Source organism: Enhydra lutris, unplaced genomic scaffold (genome assembly GCF_002288905.1).
Source record: "Enhydra lutris kenyoni isolate GAN:26980312 unplaced genomic scaffold, ASM228890v2 scaffoldscaffold26, whole genome shotgun sequence".
Lineage (NCBI taxonomy): Eukaryota > Metazoa > Chordata > Mammalia > Carnivora > Mustelidae > Enhydra > Enhydra lutris.
The window spans coordinates 3,341,542-3,361,932 of record NW_019154110.1 but is presented as its reverse complement, the minus strand read 5'-3'; the positions used below and the strand labels follow the sequence as shown (position 1 = coordinate 3,361,932).

Genomic DNA, 20,391 nt, shown 5'->3' with positions numbered 1-20,391 from the left:
CTTTCTTATTTCTTGAGAAAGGCTTGTATTGCTATATACTTTACTCTCAGGACCACCTTTGCTGTGTCCCAAAGATTTTGAACAGTTGTGTTTTAATTTTCATTTGTTTCCATGAATTTTTTTTTTAGTTCTTCTTTAATTTCCTGGGTGACCCATTCATTCTTTAGCCTCCATGTATATGAGTTCTTTCCAACTTTCCTCTTGTGGTTGAGTTCTATTTTCAAAGCATTGTGGTCTGAAAATATGCAGGGATTGATCCCAGTCTTTTGGTACCAGTTGAGACCTGATTTATGACCCAGGTTGTGATCTATTCTGGAGAATGTTCCATGTGCACTAGAGAAGAGTGTGTATTCTGTTGCTTTGGGATAGAATTTTCTGAATATATTTGTGATGTCCATCTGGTCCAGTGTCATGTAAAAAGTCTTTTATTTCCTTGTTGATCTTTTGCTTAGATGATCTGTTCATTTCAGGGAGGGGGGGGTGTTGAAGTCCCCTACTATTATTGTATTATTGTTGATGTGTTTCTTTGATTTGGTTATTGTTTGGTTTATATAATTATCTGCTCCCATGTTAGGGGCATAGATATTCAAAATTGTTGGATCTTCTTGTTGAACAGACCCTTTTAGCATGAATGTCCCTCCTCATCTCTTATTATAGTCTTTGTCTTAAAATCTACTTTATCTGATATAAGGATTGCCACCCTTGATATAAGTATTATAAGGATATCATTGCCATGATATAAGGATTTCTTTTGATGTCCATTAGCATGGTAAATTGTTTTCTACCCCCTCAGTTTAAATCTGGCAGTGTCTTTGGGTCTATTAGTTTCTTGCAGACAGCATATCGATGGGTCTTGTTGTTGTATCCGTTCTGATACCCTGTGTCTTTTGACTAGGGCATTTAGTCCATTTACATTCAGGGTAACTATTGAAAGATATTAATTTAGTGCCATTGTATTGCCTGTAAGATGACTGTTACTGTATATTGTCTCTGTTACTTTCTGGTCTGTTACTTTTAGGCTCTCTCTTTGCTTAGAGGACCCCTTTCAATATTTCCTGTAGACCTGGTTTGGTGTTTGCAAGTTCTTTTAGCTTTGTTTTCCTGGAAGCTTTTTTAATCTCTCCTTCTATTTTCAGTGACAGCCTAGCTGTATATTTTTCTCATTTAATGCTCTGAATATATCATGCCAATCCTTTATGACCTGCCAGGTCTCTGTAGGTAGATCTGCTGCCAATTTAATTGTTGTATGTTACAGACCTCTTCTCCTGAGCTGATTTCAGGATTTTCACTTTGTCACTGAGACTTGTAAGTTTTACCATTAGATGACAGGGTGTTGACCTATTTTTTACAGATTTTGGGGGGGATTCTCTGTGCCTCCTGGATTTTGATGCTTGTTCCCTTTGCCAAGTTAGGGAAATTCTCTGCTATAATTTGTTCCAATATGCCTTCTGCCCCTCTCTCTTTCTTCTTCTTCTTCTGGGATCCCAATTATTCTAATATTGTTTCATCTATGGTATCACTTACCTCTCAAATTCTCCCCTTGTGGTTCAGTAGTTTTTTATTTCTCTTTTTCTCAGCTTCTTTATTTTCCATCACTTAGCCTTTTATATCACTAATTCTCTCTTCTCCCTCATGTATCTTAGCAGTAAGAGCCTCCATTTTTTTATTATACCCCATTAATAGCTTTTTTAATTTCAACTTGATTAGATTTTAGTTCTTTTATTTCTCCAGAAAATGCTTTTATTTCTCCAGAAAATGATTCTCTAGTATCTTCCATGCTTTTTTTGATCCCAGCTAGCACCTTGATAATTGTCATTCTGAACTCTAGTTCTGACACGTTACTATTGTCCATATTGATTAGGTCTCTAGCCATCAGTACTGCCTCTTGTTCATTTCTTTGAGGTGAGTTTTTCCGCCTTGTCATTTTATCCAAATAAGAATAGATGAATGAGAGAACAAAATACTAAGAGTGTAGCAACAACCCCAGAAAAATACACACTAACCAAATCAGAAGAGACCCAAAACCAGCAGGGAGAAAGGAGAAGAAAAAAAAAGTATATATATATAGATAAAGATATAGTGATATATAGATATATATCTATATATATGGTATCTATGGTATCACTTATATCTATGGTATCACTTATCTATATCTATAGCTATATATATATAACTATATATAGATACATCTAGATATATATATGTATCTATTCACTAGTCTAATATATATCTAATATATATATCTGTATCTATAAGACTGGTGAATAGAACAGGGCCACACACTTGATTTGGGGTGCATTTGGGGCTGATAGAAGAACTTGCCTCCCAAAATTATGAAGAAATATTCATATATATATATATATATATATATATATACATATATATATTCATATATATGTATATATATGAAAAAAAGGGTAGACACAATGAAACAATGAAAGGATGGAATATGACTGTAATGATGAAAATTTTAAAAGATTCTAAAAAAGAAATTGATAAGAAGTTGGTTGAGGGCGCCTGCGTGGCTCAGTGGGTTGAGCCCTTGCCTTTGGCTCAGGTCATGGTCTCAGGGTCCTGGGATCGAGTCCCACATTGGGCTCTCTGCTCAGGAGGGAGCCTGCTTCCCCCCTTGCTCTCTGCCTGTCTCTCTGCCTACTTGTGATCTCTCTCTGTCAAATAAATAAATAAAATCTTTAAAAAAGGAGAATTTGGTTGAAAAAAGGGGGGAAAAAAGAGAATGTAATCAGGCTGGAGACTAGCACAAAGCCATGCACTAGATAGGGTACATTTTGATCTGTTAGAAGAAACTGTATCCCAAAATTCTAAAGAAAGAAAAACCTATATGTATACAAAAAATGAGGTTAAATACAATGAAGGGTTAGAATAGGACTATAACAATGAAAATTGAAAAAGATTTTTAGAAAGGTATTGATAAGATAAAATAGTTTAAAAATTAAAATAGGAAAGAGGAAAAAAATTTTAAATAGAATAAGAAAAAAAATAAAATTCAAAAAAATTTAACTTTGAAAGACCAAGGAATGGGAAAAGAGCCATGAATTCTATGTGTTGCTTTCTCCTAGCTCTGGAGTTCTGCAGTTCTTGTTGATCGGTGAACTTGGTCTTGGCTGGGTGTTCTTGCTGATCTTCTGGCAGAGGGGCCTGTTGCTGAGATTCTCAAATGTCTTGGCCTGAGGCGGAATTGCACCTCCCTTGCCAGGGGCCAAGCTAAGTAATTTGTTAGGGTTTGCTCTCTGGAGCTTTTGTTCCCTGAACACTTTCCATACCACTTTGGAGGACGGGAATGAAAATGGCGGCCTCCCAATCTCCAGCCTGGAGGAGCTGAGAGCTCAGGGCCCCACTCCTCAGTGCACCCTCAGAGAAAAGCAGTCAATCTCTGGTCTCCAGCCACACTCCATGCTCACCCAACTTGTGACCGAGCATTTCTATCTCTGGTGCATGGCCCCGTTTGGAGTCTTCAAACCCAGCAAATTCTTGCTGCCCTCTACCGCTCCTGGAGGAGGAAGGTGAGTCTCCCTGGATCTGCCACTTGTGGGGTCCCTGCTCAAAAAATAGTGGTCCAACTGTCTCCCAGATCACAGTTTAAGGTAACCCTGAGCTGAAAGCCCACTACTCAGGTCCATTTCTGCATCCGGTTTCCCTGCTCCACTACCTGAGAGCTCTGCTGCACTCAGACACCCCCGGTCTTTCTGTGACCCTGAGGGACTAAGACCACACTGTCCCCGTGAGGGCACCATCCCTCCTTAGCCTCTGGAATGACGTCCCTCAGTATAGCAGACTTTTAAAAGTTCCAATTTTGTGCTCTGCTGCTCTATGGTTGCCGGGAGCTGGCCCCTCCCATCCACAGTATATCATCCCATAGATCACCTCTGACTCACTTCTCTGCACATCCCATTTTCCAGAAAGTGGTCGCTTTTCTGTTCCTAGAATTGCTGCTCTTCTCTTCAATCTCCTGTTGAGTTTGTAGGTGTTCAGAATGGTTTGGTAACTAGCTGAACTCCTGGGACCCGATGATATTTATGTCTCATAGTCCTCTGCCATCTTGCTCCATCCCCTTCCATGTTGACTTTAAAGTATATAACTCTTCCCACTGAGCATAGGACTATTTTGCTTTTATTAAATTACTTAATTACTTATGGGATGACAGGTTGTCACATAGTCTCTCGGGGGAACCTACTGCTTTTCCCCACTAGCCCCCGAACCAAGAAAAAAAAGGAATGGAGAAAGGGATGGTGAAAAATGTCCTCCGATTGCTACCGTATGAATGACCACCATCATTCTGAACAATTCTGGTATTTTATGCACCAGTTGTTGATTTACGAGTAGACATATGCTAAGAAGGGAACCAGGCTTGGATTGTCCAATTCTGTAGCTAAGCACCAAGATATGGGGTAAGAACACCACAGTTAAGCCATTGCATTCCATAGTTTTAAGCCTCGCTTTGACGGTGAAACCCAAATCAATTATACAACGGGTTCCTACTTATCAGAGAGATGTATCCTTACTTCTAGAAGAGTAATCTCCCTTTTCGGGCTTGGGGATGGCATGGATAGGTTAAATGGAAATTCATATTAAAGCTTAAATGTTGAGATTAACCAAATTAACAAGTTTAGTAAAAAGAGGATGGTGAGGGGGTGACTCATCTCACCAAAAAACATTTTTTTTGCCTTATTGTTAGATTTTATTATTTGATATGATTTTCACTAGTTGATTTTGGAGCTATTGTGTTGACTTTGTGCTTCTCAGATGGGGCAGACAGGGCAATGAATTTAGGCTACCAATCATATGCATTCTAAACAACAAATAGAATAAATTTTAAATAGATTGTAAGTTTTTTGGAAATGAGAGTGCCAAATCCTAACCACTAGACCACCAGGGAAGTTAGTTTTTTGGAAATGAGATGAATTCTTTGGCTTCATTACTTATCAATATAGGAAACAACCTTAATCAGTTGAATTCCCCTGGCTGCCTTCCATACCTTTATCTTCTGTATTGCCTCTTTCCTGGGTGTTGCTTACTAATAAAATCACAGAAAAAAAAATTAACTTCAATAGTGAAATAACTTTACAATTCAATTCCATTTTATTTTTTACTTTTATGTAAATACTACATTAGATGTAAAAGGTCTTTAAAAGATTGTTTTAAAGTCCATCTACCTACTTCTAAGTTTTCCTTAAAAAAAAAAAAAATCTGTAGTAGTACTGATAAATAGGGATCAAGTAAATGAAAACTGTGCAGAACAGAGATTATTATTTTTTTAAGTCTAGTGAAGTCTGAAACTTTTCAAAACACCTATATAATCCCTTCAACACCTGGCTTGGCAGAACTCTAATTCTGTTTGAAAAAGTGCTTTTTTAAAAATGATGTCTTTGGAACATGCATAAGTATGTGTGGGACAGAAAGAATCCGTATCTGAGTATCTTCATAAAGTAGTTCTTTAAATTTGCAAAGCTGGTTACCACTGACTTATGCTGCCCCTTAACCCCTCTCCTTTCAGCATGCTAGAAAGTGAAGAGAATGGAAATAAGGAGCATGAAGGAATGAAAGAGTAAAGATAATGAAGGTAGGTCAGTGAGGGACTTTTTAATTCCTCTACTCTTTTCCTCTAATATTTTGGGAAACTTCTCAGCAGCTCACTTCTATAAGGAAAATATCCTGCTGGGAGAAGCAAAGAATCAGAAATAGAAGGATGTAGGGAGAATACGAGAAGATGGCTGGGGCAGAGATTGTGGGGGAAAGAAGCCAAGAGAGGAAAATCTATAATTGGATAAAACCAAGTCTCTGCTAGATGGGTCTTCTTTCTATAAGGCTGTTAGAATTAAATGCTATATATATAGAGGACTGAAATGATGTGCAGCAAGATGATGGAGTCCTTTTATCATTGACTAGGTTTGTTCCCTTTAAGATTTTGGTGAGGAAATCTTACAAGGTAAATTTACTTCTTTACTTACGCATCTGAAAGCCATAAGCCACCCGGAGTCAAATTTACTTGATCCGTATTCAAGGTTTTATGTGGAATGCAAGGTTATTCATTTAACTGACCCTTTTCCAATTAGCCTTACTTAGTTTAGCCTCAATCTTGAATATTATCTGGAGGCTCACAATCCTGGTAGTCAACCAGGAAGTGTTGGGGGAATTCCATTTAAGGCTAATCCAGAGTCTCCAATTACTTCTGGATTGAGGGCAACCTTGGTTAAGGTCAGGGTACCAGACCTTTATACCCTGTAAGCAAGAATTGGATTTAATCCTCTCTTCACAAATCGAAGTAACCTGAGCAGTCAAACCAGGTCATCTGAAACAGTTTAAACGAGATGGTCACCTGAACACCAAAGAAGCATTTGTCAGTATCCACCTTCAAAGCGGTTTACGGCCAAGCCACAGTCACTAATGAAATGGGCCGGATTTGCCTGTGGGACATTATCCTGCATGTTTAGCTGGCAGGGACAGGAAGATGGCAATGAAGTGCAGCAAACGCTGAACACGGGCCCATAAAGGAAGGTGTGCGCTGAAGTGTGTCACTGGAAAAGGCAGAGGTGGCAATGATACCCTTATAATAACATACACACACATTTGAGTAGGTGGAATTGTTAATGTAAGAAAAATTAGAGGAAATTCATATAGTTTGTAATGGGCCCAAAGTATTGGAATAGAGAGAAGGATACACCGAGGCAATAGTAGACACAGACACACATGCTCACATGAATACATTATTTTTCCATTTAGTTTCTACATCTTCCTCTCCTGACTCCACAAAGGCACACGGGTTACAGGGTTCTAGAAGATTCCAGTTATAGAATTCTATGCTACTCGGAAAATATATGGCTAACAAAACAGCATCCCTGTTTTCTCCTACGTGGTTTATGCACTCATCAACAGTGACATCTTTAGAAGCAAGTGGATATCAGATACCAATGATCATAACAAGAAACGATGCAGGAGACTTGTACAAACTTGATTCTAAACCTAATCCTAACTGATGAGATGGTGGCTCTCATCACCTCCATACACACCCTCACACATCCAAAAGAGTCCAGTTTAGCTGGTCATAGAGCTAACATGGTGATATGTCCAGGAGATTTCCCAGAAACAAGTACTTGGAGGCCATAAGAGTCTGGGCACCATAGTCTTTTGGGACAGTCTCTCCATGAAGAAGGCCCTTCCATTGTCAGGTGTAGCTGGAAACTCGTTCACTGAGAGGGGAGAAGGCGAGGCATGACTTGTCAGAATCAGAGGAAGAGGTTGTTGGGAAGCCATTTTCCTCTCACTGAAGCATGTTATATGGCATTCAAGTGGATGTCCCCGTAGGGAATTTCTGTCGCTGTTTCTGGAGTGATACCTTTAATAATACGCTGTTGGGAAGAAAATACAATGTTAAAAACATTCATTAAAACTTAATAGTATTGCAAAAATATTTCAAAATTAATATGAAAACATTTAAATAGCATTTTAATGGCATTTACTAGTAAGTGGAAATAGTCTCATTGACTTTCCTTAAGAAAGGCATTCCCAATTTATTTGTTCCCAACTATAGATAAAAATGATACATTCAGGGAGCCCCTGGCTGGCTCAGTTGGAAGCTGTGACTCTTGATCTCAGGGTCAGGAGTTTGAGCCCCATGTTGGGTGTAGAGATCACTTAAATAAATAAATACAACTTTAAAAATGACATATTCAGAAACTATAAGCATCTGTCAACTAATTACAAGATCATTGTAATATTAATGGGAGAAAATGATGAACTTTCAGTAGAACCTCCACTGGGATATAACATGCTTTCAAGGACCTGGGAAAGCAAATCTTTTTCTCTGGACCAAGGAGGCTTCCTGTGGCCACACACGGCTCAGGGAGCAGAGAGAATGCTGGACTCTGTCCACCCCCTGCCCCCTGCACCCCTGCCCCAGCCAGGCTCCTTGCACCCTGCACACACACCAGACGCATGATGTGAACGCAGCCACTGCAATGGCTAGGATGTCCCTGATCTCATGAATCTGCCTGTGAAGAAGTACTGGTTAGTTCATACAAAGGTACAAATTATCACAAAATTTAAAAAGATGTGATGATTTAAATCATCATTCCTAAAGCAAACTCATGTTGACATAGGACTCATTACAGGGAAGACTTTAGGAATTTTTAGTTTGGAAACAGCTGAGATACACAGAAGCTTTAAGACGATCTGAAATACACATGGGCTTGGGTATGAAATATATAGCCCACCATGTAAAACTTAGCATCGGGGTGACATGAAGAAGGGAAAACAGCAGCAACTCAGAGGCTTAGAAAAATATGAAGCTGCTTAGTAAAATTTTTGATAGCTGAGAGTATGTACAGGAAGTGGGCAAAAGTGGATCTGAAAGCATTTTTGATTTATGGATTGTAGGTGAAGCTCTGCTACTCATCCTTTATATTTTGCATTGAAAATGAAAGTCTTTTTCTTTCTTTCTTTCTTTTTTTTTTTTTTTTTTGAGTATAGTTCCTATACAATATTACATTAGTTTCAGTCCTTCAATCTTTTATTCCCTGATTCTGGGAGTCTGTTCTTCTTTACAGAGCAGGGCCTATGGAATTCAAATAGTTCCATCTGCATAGTTAATGACATTAACAAAACTGTATATTTTGTGTTCCTAATCAAGTTCACATTCAAGAACTAAAGTCTCACGCCAGAAATCCCCTTAAAAAGAAGTTGCTGTAGCCCACATCAGCCCTGGATGTCTCAGTTCATTGAAAACATAATTTCACAAACCATCCCTCCCTATAGATGAGTATTTGAGTATTTAAGCTGTAACTGATTAAGCAGAATTAAGTCTTGCTAATTGGGAACTGGACGCAGATCATTCTAACTAGTCTTGAGGGGAGCCGTGTTGTTCAGGAAGAGCAGAGAGCACTAAGATGTATGGTGGAACGGTATCATGAACAACAAAAGTAGAACTTTTGGCTTTTGTGTCCTAGTCCCCAGCCACCAGTGCTGCTGCCCTTCTGGCTGCTGATCTCCCAAAATGCCAGGCCCACTTTTGTTTTCCCTGTTTTGGTAGCATTCTAGTTGCCAGACTATCATTGCTCTCAAAATTTGCCAGGCCATGACCTTTTACAAGGTGACAATCTAAGAAACAGATCACCCCTGACTATGACCTCTGGATTGTAACAATGGAACCAAGGGACTGCAATAAAGGAAGATTTAAAGGAACAAATTCAACAGTTCTGGGTCTGAGTGTGTATTTCAAGCAACACCAGGGTCCAAGGCCCTTGGGGGGGAATGAGGTTGTGATAAAACAGAAAACATAAAAAGTGCGTATTGCTTCAGACGTGACAGATCTGATGTCCATGCCCGATGGCAAGCAGAAGGCAAAGTGGTCATCTAGAAGTTTAGAACGCTATACACAGCTCAAGCTGTGGGCTGTGGTGCATATGCAAATACCAGCCCTCTCTCATCACTGCATCGAAGGCTCCTGGGAGTGGCAGCTGTTACAGCTCGCCCACTGATGTAGATATAGAAATATAGAAGATCGAGAGCCAACGGGTGAGTTTCACATGGGGGACTCATCTCCTCTGAACCGAGCACAACCAGAGAATCCTTTTCTCCCAAAACAATTACTAGTCGGAACACACGCACGAGAACCTACCTCTTTAAATGTACCTGGAGTGACGATCAGCCGGTACGCTATGTATGTGGGGATGCAGACGAAAGACGAGGTCCCTATGCAGTAACCCAGGATGATACTCCACTGAGGGTAGTTATACTGGAAAAGTCGGAGCTGGGGCGGGCTCATCAAAAAACTGCAGATGATGAACTGGAACCGGAATGCCAAGAAACATTACAAATTGTAATGACATCCTTGCAGATAGGGGCAGTTCTGATACCACGGACCCCAGATGCTAAAGCTGGGATCCTTTCAGGAAATCCCCCAAATGTGCGAGATCCTTGATTGAACTCTGACGCATAGAATCCACTCACTGCTCAGCCCGAGCTGCAGACCAGGAAACAGCCAGGTGCTCGTACTGATTCTCCTCTCCACCCCCCATCTCGACCCTTCAAGCGAGGATGCCAAGGCCTCAGAACGTTGTTTCTGAGGAGTTAAAGTAATCCTTTTGGCGCAAAGGGGAAAACACCGGCAACTATGAAAAGTGATTTGGGCCCTGTCTTGCCAGACAGTGGAAGAATGATCTGGGTGGCCCCTCCACAGCATCTGCCCCTCCTAGGGCCCCACAGTTCTCTAGGTTCTGTTTTCACTTCCTCCTGCATTTGCCAGCTGTCAGATGGAAGTTACCTGTGTCCGGGAGAGATACTAAGGTTCTCAAGACCTGGAGAGGCCTTGGGCTCCTGGGTATATGTGTCCCCTCTTTTCTTGAGGTCTCTGCTTTCTGCATTGAGAGCCTTAGCCTGGGGTTTCTACAGGCATGGCCCTGCCACGACGTGTCTCAGCCACGAGTGACCACCCGCCCCGGCCCTCATCATGACCGGAATCGTGGAAGGAGAAAGAAAATTCGAATGAAAATATCTCCCCGCAAAAAAACACCACAGTGTGTTCTCAACACTCAGCTTCTAGGTTTTCTTACTTCAGTTTGGTTTCCAGAGGGAGAGCGTTAACACCAGTTTCTGCCTAGTAACCACAGGGCCGAAATCGTCACTGCTCTTGATTTAATTTTATTACTCCGTAGTCATAAAGAAAGCAGTGATGTAAACTATTTGTGTGGTTCAACAACTACTTATATCTTTCCTTCTTTGTCTGCAGGTAATAAAATGGGAAGTTGTTAAACACACATCCATCTTCCCAACAGTGTTATCCTAAGTCTGGGAGAAAGCTTTCCCAACACAGACCCTTCTCAGGTCTCGCTGTCCTCACCCCTGGACCCAGCTACTCAGGGAGCTAGTTCTGGAACATGGCAAGGCTGCACCGTGAAGAGCCTCCCTTCTATAACTCCTCTCATCTTCACGTCAGGTATGTGAAATCCAGCCCAGTTCTGAGAGGCCTCGGGCTCCTGTGGTAGCCAGTGTGTGCTACTCCGGACACACCCCATGCAGGGACGGCCCTGCCTCTCCCTGCTCATATAGATTTTCTTTTTTCTGAAACTTGGCTTCAGTGAAAAAGAATAGTTTTAGTAAGCTACTCCTTGTTCACTGAAGGCAGCCTTAAAAAGCGCAGAGCCAGGGATCTGGTACAGAGACCCAAAAGTGGAAGACGGATTTGCCTCCCCTTCACTGGGCCCGGGAGCACTTGCCTTTAGAGGAAGTGACTAAAAGCAAACACGGCAGGGATCAGGGGTGACGGGCCTCCCCCAAGTCTGTGCGTGAGTTCCGCTGGGCATGGGAGCTCACTGACTGCACACCACGGGTTTGCCCAGGCTGCAAGACAGCCAGAGTCTCACAAAGATGAAAGTACTATAAAGCCTGGGGCCAGGATAAGGGGGGAGCCTGTGAGGCCCTCACCCTGGGCACAATAGTTAAGTCGATTTTAGTCATCAAGGGGGAATACTTTAGTGCAATATTTTAAAAAAAGACAAAATCTGACAGGGCCAGAGTAGGGTAAGGTGAGCGAGGTGAGAAATGCAAGTTGAGGTCAGGCCTTGCGTTTATTTAAAAGGTTGAAATCTGCTGACTGGGGACTTTCCTGCATTAATTTTGGTTTTTAAAAAGTGTTATATTAAAATGTAGTAGTTTTGAGTAGTTTTGGCACAACCCCTCACCCCCCCCCTTCAATTTGACACTGTGGCAGAATGCCTTACTCGCCTCTCCCAAATCCCAGTCCTGGACATCCTTTCCTTACTGGGTTGGGGATACTGAAGTAGAGAGACAGAGCTTCTTCCCTCAAGGAACTCAAAGGAACTCTCCTCTTTCTTTGAAAACCAAATGAAAGGATTTAAGTAGATTATCAAGAAGCACAGGTAATCACATAAATTACTGATCCATCTATGTGAGAACTGAGTCTAGTGATGGCAGGCTAGGCAGTTCATGCCAACCCTCTCACGGAAAACAACTACATCTTCTGGATTTAAAAAAAGACATGTTTTTAAAACAGATGAACATAGGGGAAGGGGAAAAAGAGCAAGGGAAAGCAAACCATAAAAGACTCCTCAGGATAGAGAACAAACAGGGTGGATGGAGGGAAGGGGGTGGGAGGGGGGCTGGCTGGGTGATGGGGATTAAGGAGGGAGCTTGTGGTGATGAGCACCGGGTGTTACAGGCAAGTGATGAATCACTAACTTTACTATACTAAACATTAAACATTACACGGTTAACTAACTCGAATTTTAAAATTTTAAAGAAAAACATACACGTATTTTTAGTCTACCAGTGAGCTGATAAGGTAATAAGAACTACCAGGCCAAGTCTAGGGGAACACTAGAGCCCAGAGCACTTCCCAGAGCCACTGGGCACTGAGAACTATCTCCTACCCAGGGCAATGGTTGGCTTTGGTTTTGGAAACCTGCGGGGGTCAGGGGAATGGAAGTCAAGAAGGGCTTCTGGGGTACAGACAGACTCACGCAGCATCACAGAGGCAAGAGGGAACTTACTGCTCATCTTATATGTTCATGTCCAGATGTACGGGCACAAAAAGTACCAAAGGGCCGCCCAGAGAAAGAACAGAACACACGAAGGGATTTTCCCTTGTTGTTTTAAACAAGACGGGGAAGGAACAACGACCTCTGTGTCAAAGCCAGAGATGTCCCTAAGACAAAATGTTTGGCCCAGACATTCCTAACAAGCTAGAGCCGGATAGAAGGACCAGTCCAACAAGCTTTCTGGCTCTACAAGATTAAAAAAATTCCCTCCAAGATAAAATTACAGTTAAATGAAAGAACTGGAGAGTGATCCCTGCTGACGGGCACGGAGCCACTTTACGCAGGGCTGCCTCGGAGCACAGCCGGGAGGTGAGCAGGGAGCTTCGCCATCTTGGGGCAAGTGTCTCCTTCGGAGGGACACCGGGAGGTATGCAGGGCCGCCTGCTGCCAGGGGGGGGTGAGCACTGAAGGCAAAGAGGCAATGCTTGGAACTGAATGTTCTCACCCAGGTCCTTGGGCATTAGATGGATTCTACCTTTGACTCAGGTCCACGCTTGAGGACTTTCATGTGGGGCATCTTGAAGAAAATGAATATGAAATTACAAGGACCCCTCCTCCCAGGGCCTTCAAGAGCAGCTGAGGAAATCCTTCTCAGGTCTTGAAGAGCTCTTATACGTCACATGGGACCTGGGACCCTTCAGGCTTCAATTTCCTTAACTGTAAAATGGGGTATGAGGGCATGACCCCACTTGACAGAGACGGACTTGGACCGTACATTGGAAACATTCAAGAGGAAATTTTAACTGCAGATCGCCCGCTCACATGCCAGATCAAGATCAAGGTTCTTCTAAGCTCCTTCGTGGAACGGTTGTAAGGATTCACAGAGCAACGGGTCTAAGTTTAGCACGAAGTCTGGTCTGGCGCGTCATGTTCAATGAATGTTATTTGTCATTCTCACCGAGCAGGGCTGTGACGGGCACATGCCGCAGGCACCCAAGCCCCGACTACCCTTTCATGGTGCTGGAAGCCAGAAAGCGGGGAAGCCTGGGGGACACAGTGACTGGGAGGGACACCGGAGGGGCTTCTCAAGGGCTGGTCATGTTTTTGTCTCTTAGCATGGTTCCTGCTGCGAAAGCATGTTTGATTTATAAAGTTGCGATGAGAGGTACTTAAGATTTACACACTCTTCTGTAACTATGTTACACTTCAGCACGATTTACTCTATATAACAGTTGGGGTGAACCTTTCTTCGGGGCCAGGGAGAGGGAAATGGCCACTCACCAGGAGAAAGAGAGGGCTGATGGCGACCCAGCAGATCCTCCAAAACCACCCAGGGCTGAAGCCGAGCATTTCCTTCACGTCACTGCAGAACTGAGTGATGCCTAAAGTCACCCGCAAGAGAAAGAGAGATCGGCTGAGGGAGGACATGGACTCCCTCAGAGACAGTGAGCAGCTCTCAGTTTGTCACGGCGGGGGCTCAGGGGCACCAATCTGGTCTGAAAGTGGGACAGGGGACTTGTCACAAAACTGCATTTGATAGCCAGCAACGTTCTTTCTACATGGAGTGAGTGGGACAGGTGGACATTTGGGGAGGGACCCAAAGCCCCCTCTTGGTGCCCACACTGCGCTTGACTTCTGAGATCTCAGCACACATCTGATTTTACTGTTACTGTAGAAAAGAAAGTTACATTTTATCTAGGAACCGTGACCCCACTTGACAGAGACGGACTTGGACCGTACATTGGAAACATTCAAGAGGAAATTTTAACTGCAGATCGCCCGCTCACATGCCAGATCAAGATCAAGGTTCTTCTATAAAAAATATGTGCATGTGAGAACTGAGAACTCCGACTGGTGATAAACTGGAAACGGGAAGGCGGGGTGCCCTGCAGTCCATTCCCCAAGAGCCTCAGCAACAGCAAGGTCCACAACCACACCCGTACCCTGAACTCTGTCCTCGGAATCACTGAGGAGGTAGGGAGGGATTCTTTTTAAAACACTGGGCTCGGGCGCCTGGGTGGCTCAGTGGGTTAAGCCGCTGCCTTCGGCTCAGGTCATGATCTCAGGGTCCTGGGATCGAGCCCCGCATCGGGCTCTCTGCTCAGCAGGGAGCCTGCTTCCCTCCCTCTCTCTCTGCCTGCCTCTCTGCCTGCTTGTGATCTCTCTCTGTCAAATAAATAAATAAAATCTTAAAAAAAAAACAAAAAAACAAAAAAAAACACTGGGCTCATGTGCAACTCAAAATGCGGGGCCTCCCCTTCTTCATGTTATGTGTAATGACAAACAGACTAAGGCTGTTCTATTACCATAGAAACTAGGGAAATCAATACGTTTTCAGAATGAAATAATCACTTCTTGATTTTAAAGATGAAGAGAGGTATCTCTGAACCTGGTTTCTCTCTCTCTCTCTCTCCTTTCTTTCTCTCTTCAAAGATTTGCGTAATCTGTACATTCAATGTGGGAGTCAATCTTAGATCAAACCCCGATTTTGATTTCTCTCTCTTTCTTTCTTCAAATATTTATTTATTTTGAGTAATCTCTACATTCAATGTGGGACTCAAACCCTGAGATCAAGAGTCACACGCTCAGAGCACCTGGGTGGCTCAGTCAGTTAAGCATCTGACTTCGGCTCAGGTCATGGTCCCAGGGTACTGCGATCCAGTCCTACATTGGACTCCTTTGCTTATCAGGGAGTCTGCTTCTCCCTCTCCCTCTGCCTGCAGCTCCCCCTGCTTGTGCTCTCTCTCTGTTAAGGAATAAATAAACTTAAAAAAAAAAAAAAACAAAAAACCAGTCCCATGCTCTATGAATGAGTCAGCCAGGAGCCCCTGAACCTGGTTCTCTTCATGTCAATTGCCCAGGTCATCCCATCCCCACCCACGGGCTCTTGGGAGCCCTGCCAATGGACCCATGTCAGCTTCCTCTCTCTGCTGCTGCGAGTTGCACCCCTATCAGCATCCCAGGGGCTGAACTGGGGATTTTACCAAAACAAATAATCCACACAGGAACATTCTTGCCTCTTCCCTGGAAGAGGATCTCCCAGACTCTATCCTGGGGCTTTACGGGGAGCTCTGTAAAATACGGGTATATTGTACCCTCTCCAAATGCATTCCCCATGCACTGGTTCTTCGTTGTCTGTGCCGCTCTCAGACCCCACAGCATCTCCAGCATCCTCCACGGGTGAGCTCTATGGAACTGGTCAGCCCATGCCCGCTGGGTGAACATTTAAACTCAGAAGGAGACAGCGTCCTCCCATGAGCCAGGGGAATCTGTGGCACGGAGTGTAGAGGACATGGTGACCTGCTTCTGAAGAAGCCACTCTGCGGGCGTGGTTTTCCAGACCCCCAGAGAGGTGACGTCTGGTACCCTGCCCCGGCTTTCTTGGATGAAATCAGCCCTTCTCTATTCTGGGGGCTACAGGCTGGTGTAGAAAGGCTCACGCCTGGCGGAGGGAAGCATCTTACCATAAAACCAGTACACAGCCACGGCCTCTATGAGGACAACGGTGAGCACCGCGGGGCCCGTGGCATACTCCTCCAGCAGCTTCACCACGTAGGCCCCTCCCTGGAAAGGAGACAGCAAACAAGTTAAGGGCCCTCCGACGCACTGCCTCCTCTTCATGGGGAAGGCCGAAAGCTGCTTCTTAACTTTGATCAGTCCCACCTTGGACCTAATATAAATTTCCCAGAGCCTGCCTCTGAGACCAGCCCTCGCAGCGTGGGCCAGACTGCTCGGCACCAGACGTCCCTTCCTGTGCTACGGAGCACTGTCTCCTTGCTTCTTCTCCCACTGAGCTTTAAGAGACAGACTCAGAAGAGTCCCTGGATCTGTTTTCAACGTCCTTCCACTTATGCAGCACCTACTGTATACTCTGCCCTAAAGAATCCCAGTCCCTAAAGACTGGACCTGGGCCAATTCACAATACCAGACATGCTGAGCACATTGGTCCTGGTTTCACCTTCTGTCTTAACTTGCCAATCCCTTGGGTCCTCCTCAGGGTGCCCCCCGCACCCCACCCAACCCTGCTGGGGTCATAGCTTGAAGATGCAGGTCTTCAAAATCTGCCTTGAGTCAGGAGGACATAAGCCAGGGACGCCTGTGGGTGTGATCTTATTCCGTTTTAACTGTATTTGCCTCCGCTTCAAAAAAAAAAAAAAATCATGGGAGAGGGTCTGACTTCTTCACCATTGCACATTCTCTGGAGGAGACAAAGTGAGATTACAAACAGGAGATGCCAGCCTCCAGATATTCTGGATATCAGGACATCAGGGCAGTAATCCCATGAAAGCAGCCCTCAAGACTGGAAAAGCAAACCTCAGTTCTTCTCCAGACGCTCTGTCAAGCCTGAAATCCAGCTGGGTCGATTGCAAGACGGAAAGCCCTCCAACTACCAAGCACAGAGCAGATTCCACACACAAACACTGCCAGAAACAACCTTCCTCCTGATCCCTGGTGACATTTTCAGAGCGGCATCAACCCTCTTACTTGGGCCCCAAAGCCAGGGCGCCACGGAGGATGGAAGCAAAGGGACAGGTTCTTGCGGGGCTCAAAGCTGGGGGTTGCGGTACTCACGAAAGTCAGGGTGGCCAGGGAGCCAAAGAAGCACGCAATGACGACACCAAGCACAAACCACTCCCGGCGCTTGGCCCAGATGTGCGGAAACTCGTCGAGCACAGCTGTGATCACCCCCTCCAAGCCTGCAAACTGAGAGGGACACGCCAGCTGTCACAGGGGAGGCTCAAGGCCAGTGTGTTACCTTCGAGGACAGTGAACGGGAAGGCGGGTGGCTGGTCATGATGGGCTCCCCACAGACCCCAGCCCTCGCTGGCAACGTATCACCCCATTTTCACAGTCATAAAGAAGCCCCCCCCACCAAGCACATCAAGGAAAGAAACAGAGTGCCCAGACAGGACTGCTTTATGTGAGGCCTCCCGGGGAGACTGCGGCTTCGCCAGAAAGACCAACTCAAAGCTGAGAGTCTTCCCATGTTACTAAGTGCCAGGTGCGGAGTCAAATGTGGGGCAGCAGGGCACCGAGACCCAAGAGGGACCTTTAGGGTCCCTCTGGTGCAGGGACAGCACCCAGTAATAGCAGTTCACATACCTGAGCCCTGGCCTGGGCAGACCTCTTACCCTCATTAGCCCCTTAATGACTCTCTCAGGTCCTAGAGGGCCATGAGCAGCTGCAGGGAGGCCTGAACCAGGGGCTGAGGGAGCACCGGGAGGGAGCAGCCAACACCTCCTGGGGTGGCCAGGATGGGAAGTATACGTGCACCTTCCTCCCCAACCCGCTCATCTCCTCCAGAAAGCCAGGCTTCCCTCCCTGTTCACTCACGGTGCTGTCCAGGCCCAGTGTGATTAACATCAGGAAGAAGATGATGGCAAAGAAAGTGGATGCTGGCATGTTGGCTATGGCTTCTGCATACGTGATGAAGAGGAGGCTGGGGCCTGAGACAGAGCGGGAGAGAGGAGGAGGTGGTCACCAACACCTGCCCTGCGAAGACGTCTCAGGGAAACGCAGCCACACCAACAATTACACTTCTGTCACGAGAACTTACATGTAAAATAGGCTTTAACACACCCCGAACACTTGCTCACACTCCACACCATCCCACCTGCCCATCCTGACATCACGTGCGGGAAGGAACCGCAGCCATCTTGAAAGGTGTAAACTCTCAGTCAGTTGGGGGCGGGGTGGTATGGATGGAAAGAAACCCAAGACCCTAACACTAGCAAAGCTACACATGGGAATAAGAGTTTCCACCATATCACAACTCAGAGCTTTTTTTTCTGGGCCAGGACTGATATCCAGAGCATTTAGCTTTCTCTGATGGTATTAGCTAGAAAACAGTAGGAAAGGTGAAACATTCCAGAAGAGTCATAGAGGCCTCGGAATAAAGACCTCCCGCTATTTTCAAAGTCCCTTTTGATAGTGTGACTGACATGTCCTCCACTTCTTACGAGCTGGATCAAAGTGCCTGCGTTTGGGGTACAAGGATGATCACAGCTGTGTATCAGGTCAAAGACAGAAGTATGTTGGCAAGAAAGCCCTGGGATTCCATCCACAAGCTTCCATGGCCACTTCTTCAATATTTGTCGCTCCTTTTCCACGAAAACCTCACAATACAATAGCGTGACTACGTCATCTATATTTTGTTTTTCTCCAAGGGGAAATTCTAAGGATTAATAATCATTTGCTTATTAGACTTGGACTCATTGCCAGACCCAAACCCAATGCTTTTAAAAGCCCTCATCCAGTCATCCAGCTGCCCCATCGCCCCCCACCCCCGCCATGGCTGAGCACACAGAAGGCGGTAAGTTTCTCTAAAACCTTGGACAATGTTTAAAGAACATTTAGAAAGAGCTCAAAAGTTAGATATCTGTAAGGACCCAAAGAGCAGCCAAGCCATCCAGCAAGGGGCGTAAAGAGAACACAGGCTCCCACCTGCGTCTTTGGCCACCTCGGACACATCCTCGTTCCGCATCTCGGCCATGTACCCAAGCACCGTGAAGATGACAAATCCGGAAACAAAGCTCGTCGTGCAGTTCACCACACTGGTCACCAGGGCGTCTCTGGAGCAGAGAACCCACCGGGACTGAGACACTTCCAAGGACAGAGTCTCAAGAGCACCAGTCTCCACCCGAGGCCCGCAGGGACCTGTCCTGGTGTCCCCTCTTGTCTGCCCCAGCCTGGCCTCTCACACTGGTTGGTAGCTCGAAGCACGGGCTGCCGTTCGCACCATGCGTGGCAGGAGGTGAGCCTGGGGCTGGTTATAGTGACGTCCTGTGGTGAACTGGAACCACCCAGACCTCCTGACTTCAAACAAGAATTGCTCTGGGGGAGCCTGGGTGGCTCTTTGGTTAAGTGACCGCCTTTGGCTCAGGTCGTGATCCTGGAGTCCCAGAATCGAGTCCCGCCTGGTCAGGCTTCCCTGCTCAGCGGGGAGCATGCTTCTCCTCTGCCCCTCCCCACCTTATACATCCTCTCTCTCTCTCTCAAATAAATAAATAAAATGTTAAAAAAAAATTGCTTGGAAGCAGGGTCTGGATTAGAGGCAGGGCCATGAGGGAGCCTTGGCCTCACATTCATAAAGTCCCCGGATTTAGACTTTTGACACTATGTGCAAATGAGGTATGAGCCTGTCCCAGGGATATCCTGACACTTTATTATTTTTTTTAATATTTTATTTATTTATTTGACAGAGAGAGAGAGATCACAAGTAGGCAGAGAGGCAGGCAGAGAGAGAGGAAACAGGCTCCCTGCTGAGCAGAGAGCCCGATGCTGGACTCGATCCCAGGACCCTGAGATCATGACCTGAGCCAAAGGCAGAGGCTTAACCCACTGAGCCACCCAGGTGTCCCTCCTGACACTTTTTTAAAAGAAGACCTCGTCATCCAACTTCAGGCTGGTGTCCCAGTGCAACGCCACATTGCTTAGGGCAGTTGTGGATTCCTTTGGAAGAGAAGGTGAACTCTGTAATCATCTTATGAACAGCACAATTAGATTGCTAGTCACTGCCCTCTGTGAGAGGGCACTCAAAGTTAACTTTAAAGATGATAAGCGATAGTGAAATCGTAATTGCTAAAACACTCCCTGTTTCATCTAAATTTCTGAAATGAGACTTTGCCACAAAAATCATTTTGCCTTGTTCAAAATAGCTCAATCGTTATACTTTTGTGAATATGTACATAAATAAATAATCACATTACAATTCTTGTTAAACACATTAATAAGTAAAATCGAAATATTTACTATATGTTGCAATTTTTAAAAATCTGCTGTGGAATTTCTTAATTAAAAAAATTTTGTGTGTGTGTGAGAAGTTCTCACAAAACGGAAGTGGCCTGGGGCCCCTCTCAAACCCTGACTGGCCTGGGGA

The 20,391-nt window shown here is 44.9% G+C and overlaps 1 protein-coding gene across 1 annotated transcript in view; it reads right to left on the bottom strand.

The window, feature by feature from the left end:
* Positions 1–5,250: 5,250 nt before the first annotated feature.
* LOC111151547 (solute carrier family 6 member 4) overlaps positions 5,251–20,391 on the bottom strand; it is a 33,457-nt gene continuing 18,316 nt past the window's right edge. Inside the window, exons 8-14 of the mRNA XM_022509611.1 lie at positions 18,957–19,084; positions 17,847–17,959; positions 17,085–17,216; positions 15,977–16,076; positions 13,794–13,894; positions 9,635–9,802; positions 5,251–7,367 (exon numbers count right to left, since the gene is read on the bottom strand). Coding sequence (XP_022365319.1) covers positions 7,293–7,367; positions 9,635–9,802; positions 13,794–13,894; positions 15,977–16,076; positions 17,085–17,216; positions 17,847–17,959; positions 18,957–19,084 — 817 coding nt within the window. The 3' untranslated portion in view covers positions 5,251–7,292. The remainder of the gene's footprint in view (positions 7,368–9,634; positions 9,803–13,793; positions 13,895–15,976; positions 16,077–17,084; positions 17,217–17,846; positions 17,960–18,956; positions 19,085–20,391) is intronic.